The 15530-nt window shown below is 42.9% G+C and overlaps 1 protein-coding gene across 4 annotated transcripts in view; it reads right to left on the minus strand.

The window, feature by feature from the left end:
• Window positions 1-15530, minus strand: part of FILIP1 (filamin A interacting protein 1) — a 209337-nt gene that overhangs the window by 74497 nt on the left and 119310 nt on the right. For 3 of the 4 annotated variants that reach the window (XM_040349970.1, XM_040349972.1, XM_040349971.1), the window contains exon 2: window positions 10019-10297. In XM_040349970.1, the coding sequence (XP_040205904.1) occupies window positions 10019-10291 (273 nt within the window). In that variant the 5' untranslated portion in view covers window positions 10292-10297. Of the gene's footprint in view, window positions 1-10018; window positions 10298-10397; window positions 10456-15530 lie in introns of those variants that run through there. The other variant, XM_040349973.1, reaches the window with a different exon arrangement.

Consider the following 15530-nt stretch of genomic DNA (forward strand, 5'->3'; position numbering starts at 1 on the left):
GCAATCTGTTCACTGGAATTGGAACTGAACTCATATGAGAAATATCGAGTCTGCCATTGCTGACCTTCTGAAAATCATAATTTCTTGCTATGTTGCTTGCTGTGCCCTCCAGACGCGGCTAAACACCACAGCCTCAGGTCGCCAAGGCTAAACGTCCAGTGTGCACGAGGCCTAAGGTTACTTTAAACACTAGCTTCATACTCTTAGGCCTCGTACACACGACCGAGAAACTCGACGGGCGAAACACATTTCCTCGGCCGAAAGTGTACACACGACCGGGTTTCTCGGCAGAATACGGCTCCGATCGAGTTTCTGGCTGAATTCTGCCGAGAAACTTGGTCGTGTGTACGGGGCCTCAGGCCTCGTACACACGACCGAGAAACTCGACGGGTGAAACACATAGTTTTGCTCGTCGAGTTCCTTGTGAAGCCGTCGAGAAACTCGACAAGCCAAGTTTCTCCATTCCCGTCAAGGAAATAGAGAACTTGCTCTCTTTTTGGCTCGTCGAGTTTCACAACAGTTTCCTCAACGAAAATGTACACACGACCGGTTTCCTCGGCAAAAAAATATCTCCCAGCAAGTTTCTTGCTGGTTTTTGCCGAGAAACACAGTCGTGTGTACGAGGCCTCATATGCCACTGCCCAATAGTCCCTGATTTGGAGGGGCTGTCCCTCTTTTATAAACAAATCGATCTGTCCCCCTATCCTCCTTAGTTGTCCCGGGGGAGATGTATAAAACCTCTATAGCAGGGGTAGGCAACCTGGGGCTTTCCAGCTGTTGTGGAACTACATTTCCCATAAGGCATTGCAAGGCTGGCTGTTACAATTACTCCCAGAGGCATGATGGGTCTTGCAACAGCTGGAGGGCCCCACGTTGCCTGCCCCTGCTTTATAGAATGTACATTTAATTATCAAAAAAGTTTTATTAAACCTAAGCTTTCATCCAACCTTTACATTTTTGCATTTGTTATTTGTAAGAGCCAGTATATTAGAGAATTAGTACTGAAAAAACAATTGTTAGTTTAACCAAACATTATTTGCGTGCAATTCTTTATGGTCTGTGTAATAGGTGTCCTTTGCCTTTTTCTTATCTCATATATATGGGGGGTTTAATATACCCTGCCACATGCACTTTTATTATAACCCAGCTCCGGCTAATTTTCCTTCACTCTGTGCTACACAGAACACATCAGAGAGAGATCTGAGTTTGACTGCCACTAGATGGTGCTTGCAACACGCAAGGTACACACATCATTCACTAGTTTGCAATACGTAACAACATGATGTATGCAAATTACAATTCTTGTGTACTGTAAAACACATTTAATGAATCCATGGTATGGCTTCCATATATTACTATAACCTAGATGTTAAGGACAACGGGAAAGATTGAAAATGTTCTGTAAATTATGACACACATTATATAGTATTTAAAAAAAAAATACCTGCATATTGATTCTGGAAAAATAGATAACAAACTGGACCTTTAAATACTTTTTTTAAATTCCCAAAATCAATTTTTTTTTAAACCTAACCCAGGCCTGGTTCTCACATTACAAATGAGGGGTCCGGCCTTGTTTTTACAACCCCTTGATAGCCTAATAAAGCGGCTGGAGGCGATCGTACACAACAGCAAATTTATCTCTACTTGTCATGTTGACAGATGGCAGCACCTGTCAAACTTGCCCATTGAAGACAACACTTGCCACGTGAAGTATATTAGTTTCATGCAAAATTGATGTCAGCAAAAAAAAAAAAGGCATTAAGGAAACTGCAGTCAGAGCAGCCATCACACATTTTGGGGCCCCTTACACAGCTTTAGGCAGGGCCCCCCTGGAGCAGAGAACCGGGGGGGAGGGGCCCTCCTCTCTCCTGCCTCGAGATGATAATCGCGGGGGGGGGGGGGGTTTGTGAAAAGTGTCTTCTCTTCTCTCTCCTGCCACAAGATGATAAGTGGGACGGGGCGAGGGGGGGGGGGTGCTGATGAACAAAACAAAGTCAAGTCTTCTCTTCTCTCTCTTGCCAGTTGCTAAAATCAGACGGAAAAAAAACCCTGGCGCGAGTTGCTAAAGGTGGGGGGGTCAAACAAAAAATGTATTGTTTTTCAGAGATTGCTGCCGTGTGGACTTATCCTCAAGCTACATTATTTATTTTTGTTTCCAATAGAGTAGGTAACCAACTGGTAGGTTTTTATTTCTGTCTGTCTGTAAAAAATATTGTTCAAATCCATTGCAGGAAATTTTGATCAGGTCAAATAAACCAATATTGAAAAGGGGGCAGAGTCAACCCATACGTGATGACATGGAGATGTCAATTGTTTGATCACTTCCTATCCTGGGAAAGGAAATGAATAGAAATCCACCCAGTTGGGGCATATATTTAAATAGCATACCTGACCAGGTTTTTAACGCTTCCCTGCCTTATCCAAAAAAAACTAAAACGTTTTTGTTGAAGTAGATCTTTAAATGAAACTTTTGAATGCATGTTAGAAATTGGCAATGATGCGCATTTACAAAAGCAACCATCAAATTGAAGTTATTAGCTGTCCGGTATAGTCAGATGAGTGAAAGACAAATAATTTTGGGCACTCCACTTCATATTGCCATTTGCCTTGTTAATAGTTTTGATATATAGTGTTGGAGTAAAAGACCTAGTGCTAATATCTTTTTTTCCCCCACAAATAAACTGCATAGAAAATATACATCTTATAGCTTTTTTGATAAACAGAAATAACCCAATGACTTTATTAAATGACTAAATGTTGCATAACTCAACAGCCAATGCTGAATAAGGTCTCATAATGACATCCTCTGACAGTGTGCAATTTTCACTTAAAATAATTTTAAAGGCACAAACAGTGCAATTTGGCCACGCCCCCCACTCCCTTTTTTTGATTGACAGCAGCAATGCTCTCACTGGGTCCAGTGAGGAAGGAGAGAGAGAGATCTCGAGCACAGCACTGGTTTGAGATTGGGCTCAGGTAAGTATTAAGGTGGGGCAGGGGGATAGCTGCACAAAGTTGTTTTACCCTAATACAGAGAATGCATTAAGGTAAAAAAAAAACTTTAGACTATATGATATGGGATAAGTTGGTTAGAGACTGTACTAATAGAATGCACAAAATACTAACCCAGTGTCGGATAATTATGGAAGTGGCATGTTCCATATAAGGCCAGGTTTTGTATTCAGTATTGGAATCAGTGGAGAGAACAAATGCTTTCCACAGATATCAGAGGATACAGCATGACATGAGGTTATCTTTAGCTCCAGCTTCAGGCATAAACATCAATGTGCCTAGGTTGCCTAAAGAAAGACATATATGCATAGATTTCTCTTGTTCAACCTGCAAGCTGAACATGAGAAATCTAATAGATTCTGTCATCCATGTCAAAACAGCGCCTGTGACTTTCTGAATATCTGAACAATGCTGCATCTGATAGGATGCAATCTCTTTATTTCCAACAATTTTCCACCTAGCATCTTTGATTTTTCAAAGATTGTTGAGCTGGGTGAATTAACTTAAATTTGAGCTGTATATGGCCAGCTTAAGTGTTCATATTCATATTGATCACAAAGGACACCAGAGGACATCAGATCGTGCGAGAAAACAATTGTGGCTAGACAGGGCATTTGAAAACATTCTGCTTTTTTTTTTTATTTCTTGATATCTTTTAGCCAGCACTCTCTACAAGTTAAAGCGGAGTTCCACCCAAAAATGGAACTTCCGCTTATCCCACTCTTCACCCCCTTACATGCCATATTTGGCATGTAATTTTTTTGGGGGGGGAGTGGGGGCTTCAGGAGAAGGGCATTTCCTGTCCCACTTCCTCCTTCCGCCGAGGGGCTGCAAAGGCGATTAAGCTTAATTGCCTTTTGGCAGCCCCTCCCTGTAGGCGATCGCCTAGGACACGTGACAGGTCCTAGGCGATCGCCTGTCCAATCAAACAGCGCCGGGCCGTGCGCGCATGCGTAGTGCCGCTCGCGCATGCGCAGTGGGTGCCCGGCCGTGAAGCTGAATGCTGTCACGGCCGGGTGCCCACAGTGACAATGAAGACGCCGGCCGGGGAGGGGGGGAGAGGAGCGGAGCCCCGGCCGGCGTGTCGCTGGAACGCTGGAGCAGGTAAGTGTCTGTTTATTAAAAGCCAGCAGCTACACTTTTTGTAGCTGCTGACTTTTAATAAACATAAATATTGGCTGGAACTCCCCTTTAGCCCTGGTTCACACTGGGCTGCGGGAGTGAAGCCATGCGAGTTCAGCTGAACTCGCACGATTTCACTCCCGCCGGCAGTCCCGATTTCAGCCGCGATTTAAGAGACATCTGTGCAGGTTTCTGCACAGATGTCTATGTAAATCGCGGACCGAAATCGCAAAAAGTAGTACAGGAACTACTTTTTGAAATCGGTGCAGCGCCGCAGATGCGGCGTCGCACCGATTAGGACAGTGTCATTGCCGACAATTGCCGGCAAATGCTGCCGATTTGAGATGCGATTTCACATGTGAAATCGCATCTCAAATCGAAGGAAATCGTACCCAGTGTGAACCTGGGCTTAAAGATTGTCACCAAACGTGGCTGACAGTGGATAGATCATGTCTACAGCCAAAAAACCTGCTGCAGCCACCTAAAATGCCTTGCTTTTCCTGCTATATCCCAGTTTTCTTGCAGGTTACCCACGCTTTTCCACAGACTTTTGGATCTTTTTAGCTCAGGTGTTTTTGGTGTGTTTTCTGGTGCATTTTCAGAAAATTTACCAAACATGCCCAATCTACTAGAAGTCCATGGGAAACCATGGGTAACCCATGTAAAAACCATGAGAATGCAATGCTCAACCCGCACTGCAGTTTAAAAGTGTCTTTGGTGTCCTTGCGTTGAGCCTACATTGATTGATACAGATCAACGCATCTGGTGTGAACAAATCCAAAAGCCAGAAATGATGTTTTCTATTTCTTTTTCTTCTTCTTTTTTTTTCAATACATTTTTATTGAAGGATCTCAGTTACAGTAAGGAAGAGGTATGCAAAAACAAAGCAACTTTATACAATATCTCACAAAAGTGGGTACACTGACTCCTCACATTTTTGTAAATATTTTATTATACCTTTTCATTAGACGATACTGAAGAAATTACACTTTGCTACAATGCTACACTTTGCTACAATGTAAAGTAGTGAGTGAACAGGCATGTACGACATCTCAAGAGTGGGCCGTTTACAAAGGTGTCCAGCAAACCAGTATGGACAAACTAAAAGAATGTTTTCTTTGCATCTAAACAAGAATGCTCAACAGGTACAAATTGGAGTTGATTTATTAAGACTGGAGAGTGCAAAGTCTGGTGCAGCTGTGCGTGGTAGCCAATCAGCTTCTAACATTAAGAGCCCATTCACACAGGGGCAACACGACTTCCAGCACAACTTTGGGAGGCAACTTGGACAGGACTTGAGTATGAATCATCAGGCAACTTACAAGGCAACTTCAAGTTGCCTCCAGCACAGTACAAGGCAACTTCAAGTCGCCTCCAGGACAGGAGGCTTTCCAGTGGCCATCAAACAACAATCAGCTCTGTGGGAGGGAGGGGTTTGCCTGAGAAATGTATGTTATCTTCCTGTATTGTTGCTTCAGTTAAGACAGTGATCCGACCTCTGAGGCGACTTCCATTGAAATCAATGGGTACAAGTTGCCTACAAGTTGCCTAGAAGTCGCATTGAAGTAGTACCAGAACCTTTTCTGAAGTCGGAGCGACTTCAGTAGTGTACATTAAGACAGCTCCCATTCACTTCCATTCATTTTCTCGACCGCGCGACTTGGGGAAACTTGGGGCGACTTGAAGTCGGATCCCAGGTCGCCCCAGTGTGAACCGGCTCTTAGCTTGTTCAATTAGGCTTTGAAAAAAAAGAATGGAAACTGGTTTCTATGCAGAGCCGCACCAGATTTTGCACTTTGCAGTATTAGAAAACCATTATGTACTACACTACATCTATACATACTAGTTTTAAAAACAAATGTACAGCAATATGTGCATTTTCTGTTGTTTATACCAATAATACAATCAGGGATACAATATAATTATAGAAAAATAGTGAAATAAAACCAATATACAGCAATAAAAGACTGGTAGAACACTAATGCAGAGTCACTGCCATGTGTTAGAGAAGGTCACTGAACTACTCTTAGTGGCATCAGGTTCTGTACTTAAGAAAGTTCATTTAGTGGCAGTATCTGTTACTCTCACAGCTTATGTGACCTCAGCGAGTAATTTTCTCCATGTATTAAGAAACACAACAAATAAGGACAAGATGTCTTTCTACGGTGGTTAAAACTAGGGTTGTCCCGATACCACTTTTTTAGGACCGAGTACAAGTACCGATACTTTTTTTCAAGTAGTCGCCGATACCGAATACCGATACTTTTTTTAAATGTGTCCCCAAATGCAGCCATGTCCCCCCCATATGCAGCCATGTCCCTCTAGCCATGTCCCTCACATATGCAGCCATGTCCCTCTAGCCATGTCCCTCACATAAGCAGCCATGTCCCTCACATATGCAGCCATGTCCCTCTAGCCATGTCCCTCACATATGCAGCCATGTCCCTCTAGCCATGTCCCTCACATATGCAGCCATGTCCCTCTAGCCACGTCCCTCACATATGCAGCCATGTCCCTCTAGCCATGTCCCGCGATGCGGCGGCAGCGGCGGGGGGGGGAAAGGGGGGGGAAGTATTCTATTTAGGTATCGGGGGTATTTGCGCGAGTACGAGTACTCCCGCAAATACTCGGTATCGGTCCCGATACCGATACTGGTATCGGTATCTGGACAACCCTAGTTAAAACATATTACTTAATTCCCTTCTCACATAATGCTAAAAAATTAAAGATTTTATATAGGTATGTAGAATATGGTCTGTTGCCAAGCCTCAGATATTATGCATGCCCATTATTTTATATAGGAAAAAAACTATATATTTTCATTGGAAAAGGAAGTAGCCGCTCCAGGTGGGAACCCAGATGAATATCCTCCTCTGCAGACAACTCAGGTGCAGGCAATGTCAGGGGTCGGGTTTTATTTTATTTTGCTGTGACTTGTAGTGCTGTCCTTCTTTTAATAAAGGCTACAATTTGTTCAGAGTGCGGCTGTCCAGAGACAATTTTTGTTCCTAATATATTTTCATTGGCATCATTTAAAGTTTAAACAGCTAGATTCGCGTACAGCCGCCTATCTTTAGGTCGGCGTAGCGCATTCCATTTGCACTACGCCAACGTAACATAGAGAGGCAAGTACTGTATTCACAAAGCACTTGCCTCCTAAGTTACGTCGGCGTAGCGCAAATGGCCCAGCGTAACCCCGCCTAATTCAAATGGGCGTGTTGTATGGTAATGAATTCACGATTCATTACCATACATGTAAATGAAGCGCCGATCGTATGGCGCATGCGCGCGCATGCTCAATATCACGTCGCAAATACTCCTTGCTTTTGACGTGAACGTAACCTACGCCCAGCCCCATTCTGAATTGGCTTACGCAAACGATGTGAAATTCGACGGCTGTCCGACGTCCATACTTAACATTGGCTGCGCCATCTTTTTGGTGGTTTATCTTTATGCCTGAAAACGCCTTACGTAAACAGCGTATCTTACATGCGACGGCCGTGCGTACGTTCGTGAATAGGTGTATCTTGATAATTTGCATATTCTCGGCGTAAATCGACGTACACGCCCCTAGCGGCCAGCATAAATATGCAGCTAAGATACAACGGCGTAGGAGACTTACGCCGGTCGTATCTTAGCAACAGACAGCGCGGATTCGAACTTACGACAGCGTATCTACTGATACGCCGTCGTAAGTCTTTATGAAAGTAGCCCTATGTTCACATCTAGTCATTTTTGGGCGATTTTCTGCTCTAAGGCCGGGTACTCACGAGCAAACATGTACGGTGAAACCGGTCCGTCGGACCGTTTTCACCGTACATGCCTGCCAGAGGGCTTCTGTACGATGGTTGTACTAACCATCGTACAGAAGTCCGCGCGTAAACACTACGCGGGGACGATGACGCGGCGATGACGCGGCGACGTGGGCGGGCCTGCCATTTAAAGGCTTCCACGCATGCGTCAAAGTCATTTGACGCATACGACGGACGGCGGGCGCTCGGACATGTACGGTAGGTCTGTACTGACGACCGTACATGTCCGAGCGGGCAGGATTCCAGCGGAAGGTTTTAAAACACGTCCAGGAATATTTGCCCGCTGGGAAAAGGCCCGGCGGGCAAATGTTTACTGGAATTCGGCCCGCTCGCGCCTACACACGACCGAACATGTATGCTGAAACTGGCCCGCGGACCAGTTTCAGCATACATGTTTGGTCGTGTGTACGGGGCCTAAGCCTCAGCTCTAAAAATGCACAGTGATTTAGCCTTTGTGTACTATACAGTGCACTAGTGTCTAGACATAATTCACATGTGTTATTTGTTGGCAATATATGTTTTTAATGGCAAGATCTTTTGCAGCATTATTTGAGTTGTGATCTCGTCCTTATATGGTGTTAATAGCGTGTGGATTAGTCTCATGAGAAGTTATCCCTGCCCTGCGCTGCGTCAAGGGAATGCGGTGTTGCGTTACTATAACAACCAGTTCTTTCATTATTTAACAGCGGGTGGTCACGTAGCTTCTGTAACCGCTGAGGAAGTCCCCGCCCATAGGGACACAACGTGTACCGAATGAAGCGCCGTGACATCACCCGTGGCCATCACGCATCTTGTTTATACACATGCTATTTATCCGGCACTGGAACAGTGCCATGTCTGTAAGTTTACACTTATATTTTACCATTAAAACTCTTATTATTGCAGAGAGCACTATGTTGTATTCTCTATGATTACATGGCCCATGTGACCTTGGAGTTACCTACGCATTAGAGTTATTCTCTTCTGTATCTGGATTGTTTGGGATTCGTCTTGAACTATCCATTAGTTAACAGCTTTTGAGAGTTCTAAACTGCTTTGTAAGTAATTTTTGTGACCCCCAACCATAATACGTCTGTCACAATGCCCCATTTTTCTGTGATCGATAGCTACTCTTGCAGATTTCACCCATTCAAAACCTAGTGAAATTAAGTTTTGAAACTATTGCAACAAGATATTTTGATATTCTATGACTAAAGTAGATTGAAGTCTGTCAACTGGGCAATAGATACTTTCACTACTACTTTTAAGAGTGGTGGGGGAGAGAGGATTTGTCTGATGCAATGGCTACATTTGTTTAAAAAAAAAGAAATAAGAAATACACGTTAGGTAGGTACTAAAACCAAAGCGTTTGTTTTTATTTTGGATAGAGCAGGGAATTGTTACACCACAACAGTTTTTTCCCATTATGGAAATTTCCATGCACATCCTGTCCTGTAGGTGCAAGAAGAAGTAAGAGGAAATCTCTCCAAAGAGAGACCTGAGGTATGCCAGCCAAGACAACAGGCAGGGTGAGGCGTAAGAGGGGCAGAGCCAGACACAAGATAAAGTGGTGGGGGGAAGGGCGATGTTTAGGGTGCCTGATCTGAAGCTGAGGGGAATTGGAGTGTCAGCGGTCCTATTATTGTCTAGTTGTCTTTATTGATCCACCGGATGGCACCTTGCTACCACGGCCGCCGGTGACCCAATAAAGGTACCAGGAGCCTTTCATTGGGCACCCTACTGTCCTTGAGCCCTGAGGTAGTGCCCAAAAGATCAGTCTGCCCCTGCTGCCAAGATATAAAAAGAGGATAAATCTCCCTGTCCCACTTTATAATCCGCTTCAATTCCTTAATTGGACCTAGGTGCAAGTGGAACTTGGACTTCTCAGACATCAGTGACCAAATACTTATTCTGCCATCCACATACTAGTTATTGAGGCACGGATCAAGATGCCAGGTATCTGTTCCTTTGAAATCTAGCCTACACCAGCAGTTCCCATATTTCAATATCTCATTGGTTCACTTTACAGTTGCTTTGATATACAAAAGTGAATGAAGTGAACAAAATAAAGTTTAGTAATTTGACCATACCTGGAGTTCGCCTTCCATAACACTGAGCAGCCTTACAAGATCATCTTTGGTTGGATCATTAAGCCTCCTGTTTTTCCTGTCACCAGTGTCTGTAGATTTACCATGTCTTTTAACTGTTCCAGAGACTTGCATGTCTCCCTCCTTATTTCTGTGCATGTTATTCCTGTTTTTGGCATCCCCACCGAGGTTCTCCTCCTCTATGGCATTGCCATTGTTACAGTTTACATTGTGCCCAATGGTTGAGCTTTCTCCACCTTGATTTCGAGATCTCATGCCCACCTATGGTCCCAAAAGAGAAAAAAAAAAAAAAAAGATTTAGCCAGAAGTATACATAACATTATGTCTTTTGCATATTCTGTGACAATACAAATGTGTTCACCTTTTCATAATTAAATAAGTGTACTGTTGTAATCAGTTTATGGAAGAAAATTACTTGTGGGATCTTCCTCAGTTTGAGCCCCAGATCTGTCTGTTCTTGTCCATCCCAGTGTTTTGACTAGCACCTGCACTTGTTACACCTCCACCATGTCACTGCCTTAAACTATTCTATCGGCCTCGCCCTTGCACACCTGTTTCTGATCTCTCGTCAGCCTCCTGGTTATTATTACTTCTGCTACTATTGTAGGAAACTGCTAGAGCTCTCAATGTCAGAGTTTGATTCTGTGGCCTTAGTTTTAGATCTCCAACTCCATGTTCTTGGCTTTCCCTGCCTTTGGGATTCCTTTAACCATAATTATTGTACTCCTATCTTGCTATGTGTATTGTCTGGTCCATCTTGTACATTATCTTACACCACTTATCTGTACCTCTCTGAGTAACTCCTTTTCCTGCTGGTGCCCCTTTCTAGTATAATTTTGCCTAAACGATCTATATAATTTTCCACTTTTACCAGTCATTGCCTTGGTTTTGTCTCCTTGACTTTCATCTCTTTTCCCTACGTGTCTTCATCTGGTGGTCTACTGTGTAGGCATCTTGGTTTTGTATGGCTGTATGACTGTACTATATTACCCCTGTGTCTGATTTTCTAGCTAGGCAATCCCAAGAGCCTCATACTTGAAGGGCGTATGGTATGCAAGTAAAATTAGGTATGAGGCTACACAAAATAGTCTCTACTTTCCCCAAAGGTTTCACTGGTACCACATGCTAGATTGCAAGACACTGAAAAATACATTAAATCCCTAAATAAAATAAAAATATAGAACTTTCAAAGTACTGCATCAAATTTATATATATATATATATATATATATATATATATATATATATATATATATATATATATATAAAAAAACATTTGTATTTTACAAACATTAAAAAAGGTTTAAAATGCAACCCCTACCTAGGTAACAATAGTGAACATTGCAATTACTGGTACATATTTGCCAGTAATTGCTAACCATGCTCCCCGATGCTCATAGGGGGCTTCTCATGTAGAAAATACTGACACGTTTCACAGGACAATGCCTGCTTCCTTAAAGCGGGGGTTCTCCCTAAAACATTTATTTTTTTTCTAGCATTTGATTCAGCATAGATGCGTGAGCTACAGTATGCCTTTATATTTTTTTTTAGCGCCGTACTCACTCTGTAATCGAGTAGTAAAGTTTCCGGGGAATGGGCGTTCCTATTCAGAGGGCTCGTGATTGACGGCCGGCTATGGCGCCTCACGCTTCACGGAAATAGCCGAAATAGGTGTTTGCTCTTCACGGCGCCTGCGCAGTCAGCTCCAATGTCTGTGCGCAGGCGCCATATAGCGCCAGGAAGAGCCAAGACCTACTCCGGCTATCTTCGGGGAGCGTGATGTGCCATAGCCGGCCGTCAATCATCTTCCCTCTGGATAGGAACGCCCATTCCCCGCGGGGAGTCGGAATCTTCTCTATAGGATTACACAGTGAGTACGGGGCAAAAAAAAAGACATACTGTAGCTCGCGCTACTATGCTTAATTTAATCCTACAATGTTGTTACTGAGGGTGAACCACCGCTTTAAGGAAAACTGGCATACGTTTCTAAGATTACAAACAGAGTAATGTGCATCAGATAGGATCAAGCACGGCTAGATCCCTCTCATACATAGCGATCATGGCTCCTTGAATTTAGGGTCAAGATACGCTATATTACCAAAAATATTGGACGCCAAAGTTTAGACTCAATCAAGGAAAAGTACTGATTGCAATTCTAGAAAACTGGTATTACTATAAAAAAATCCCTAAAGGGAAGGCCCCTTAAATAATTTCTAAATAAAAACACTTTTTCATTGTCTTCTATACAATTAAAAACCCTCACGTTGGATCATCTTAAATGGTTATGTAAATGTATAAATGTTATTAAAAGAGAAGTCTTTTTTTTTTTATATTCATACTTACCTCGGTGGTTGCAGCATCAGACTGATGCCGCATCTGTTCCCCAGTGTCTCTGCACTGAAAACCGAGCCACCGAACACCATCGACGGCTCAGTTCTCACTTCTCCCTGAGTCACTGTCAGTCAGCATCGCTTCTGCTCTACTTCTCGGCGCTCATTGGAGTGCTGAGCCATGGAGGGGTGATGAGTGACCGTCTCAGTGGCTCACTGAGATGCTGAGACTGCCATCAATCAAGGCAGCTGGCGGAACCCAGACTTGGAACTCTGGATGATGCGCTGCCCCGACCGATGGCAGTGACGTCAACAGAGAGCAGACTTCAGACCGATCTCTGCTGAAAACGGGTCACAGGAGTGCAAAACGAATTGCACTTCTGTGACCCAGAGGAGAAGCCCAGCCTAAAAAGCTCAGTCTGGACTTCTCCTTTAATCATTCCTTTATTGTTGTAGCTAGAATTTAGAACTGATTCACACCAGTAGCTGTGCTGATTACACGCGTTGTGCTGTGATGACAGCTAATTGATTGATTTTTGTTTTTTGTAACTTTATTGAAATATATGAAGTAACATTTTATAATTTTTTCAATTGGTGATCTGGCCAACAACACACCTCCTGTGCTCCCACTCTGGATCAAGGTGCACAGGGGACACCCTTGGACAACAGCGTTGTTAATCTGAGAGGAGAGGTAAGTTCGATTTACTAGCAAATTTAAATACACGACTAAATTGAACCCAAACTGCAGCTAACACTTTATAACCGCTTGTCGACCACCCTATAGCACATTTAAGGCTACAGGATGGCCATGCTGGACCGGAACACATAAATATATGCGATCCTGCACTTCCCAGTAGCGGGTGAGTGTCACTACTTCTGTGATTTTACACAGCGGGAGCCGATCACCTTCTGATCATTCAGTACACAGGTAGAATGGCAGTCCGCCCATGTAAACAAGGCAGATTGCTGTTCTGTTAACAGAAAAAGGCATGGATCATGTGTTCCTGTAAAGCATGAACACCGACCCATGCTTTCCACTACACTGAATCCCTATCTAGGCACACATTTACCCCTTGAATCGCCCCTGATGGTAACCGCTCCCCAGCCAGTGTCATTAGTACAGCGACAGTGCATATTTTTAGCACTGATCACGCTAATAATTATTATTATTATACAGAATTATAATAATGTCACTGGTCCCCAAAAAAGTGTCAAAAGTGTCAGTTATGGGTCAGACTTGTCCACCGCAATATCGCAGTCCCGCTATAAGACGCCAATCATTGTCATTACTAGTAAAAAAATAGATTAAAAAATCCATGAATCTATCCCATAGTTTGTAGACTCTATAAATTTGTGCAAACCAATCAATATACACTTATTGCGATTTTTCTTACCTAAAATATGTAGCAGAATCCATATTGGCCAAAACTTTGGATAGGTTTTATAGCAAAAAGTGAAAAAAACAAACATATTTTTTTCTAAATTGTCAGTTTTTTTGTCGCTTATAGTGCAAAAAATGTAAAAGGGCAGTGTGGATCAAATACTATTTGTGGAAAAAAAAAAATATTTGGATACAGCATCACACGATACAACTGTCAGTTAAAGTAACGCAGTGCCATATTGCAAAAAATGGCCTGGTTGTGAAGGAAGGTAAATCTTCCCGAGGGTAAGTATGTACAGTAACAGTTTTTCCATTTGGGATAAAAGTTTTACATAAATAAAGCTGATCATTGTGAGCATCCCTGTCAGTGGTAAATGGTTTGTCTCATCTCTGAAAATGATACATCTGGAAGAGAGCTTGTTCTTTTTTTAAAACAACAGGCTTACTGGCCAGATCACCAGATGAAAATAGAAGAAAGAAAGCCTAAAAAAGGAAACTAATGCAGCCACCACATCTAAGTATTGGTGAACTGCAATATAACACATGTTTGCTTTTGGGTTTAATACCACGTTAAATAAACTAATATAAAACTACACAGTATTGTCACCTAAAGCCTACTAAACAATTAGCTGTGTCATGGAAAAACACACACATTTGCCTATGTTTCCTGACAGGAAAGTCATTTGCTTCGTTTAGCTGCCTCATCAACAGAGAATAAATTGGCTGGGAGCCAAGCTGTTGTTTTAAGTGACTTACATAGCGAGTGGGGATATACATGAATACAGTAATTAGAAAACTGCATAGCATTTCCATTTTAGGAACCGGAGACTTGTCTTTGTGTAACCATGCGCTCATATCCTTATGTTGTCAGTGTAAGAACATCAAAAAACAAAGCTTACCAAGTCATGAACTCTGCCAATTTATGTGTGTAAAACAATGCAAAGTTTTGATGTGGGATGTCAGAACAGACTACAATAGAGGCATTGGTTGTCTTCAATTACTATGAACATTATCACAGGTTTAATGTGTACATTTCAGCCCTTGATTAACAGTAGCAAAGTAGCACTAGCAGTAGCCCCTTGAAGAGCAATCCACTCTGGATATCGCTTTTTAGAGGGCATTTTATAGGTTATAAAGAGGCCTCCCTCCTCACTTGTTCCTCCTTCTGACCTCATGTCACCACTCTAACCTTTATAATATGTCTAAAAGAAAAATAAAGTTTTACCTGGAGCAGGGCTAACCATAAATGTTTTTTTTCTTTGTCTGAATTTCTCACTTCCTGTTTCTCCTCAGTAAGCTGGCCCCTATCATCCGAGCTGTTCTGGCTGGGAGTTAGTCAGTCTGCCCCCTCCCTTGGGACTACATCCCTGCATTCACAGCGTCTCCCCGCAGGGATGTAGTCCCAAGGGAGGGGGCGAGCACGCTGACTAACCCCCAGCCAGAATGCCTCGGATGATGGGGGCAAGCTTACTGAGGAGAAACAGGAAGTGAGAAATTCAGACGAAGAAAAAAAACATTTAGAAGGGAAATCGAAGGAAAAGGCAAGTGAACCAACAATGCATTAGCTTAAAGGAACCAATTTAGAAAATAAAAAACAAACCTTTACAACCCCTTTAACATTTTTTTTTAGCCTAAGGTTTGGGGTTGAGTGTTAGGAGATTATCTTAAAGCCACCACCCTCTCCTCACCATATTGTAACCTACAGAAAAACTGCTATTCTCAGAACCCATCCGAAGTTGGAACCTGGCCTTGAAATAGTGGGAAATCAGTTGCCTGGCTAGACC

Source organism: Rana temporaria, chromosome 4 (assembly GCF_905171775.1).
Source record: "Rana temporaria chromosome 4, aRanTem1.1, whole genome shotgun sequence".
Classification (NCBI taxonomy): Eukaryota; Metazoa; Chordata; class Amphibia; order Anura; family Ranidae; genus Rana; species Rana temporaria.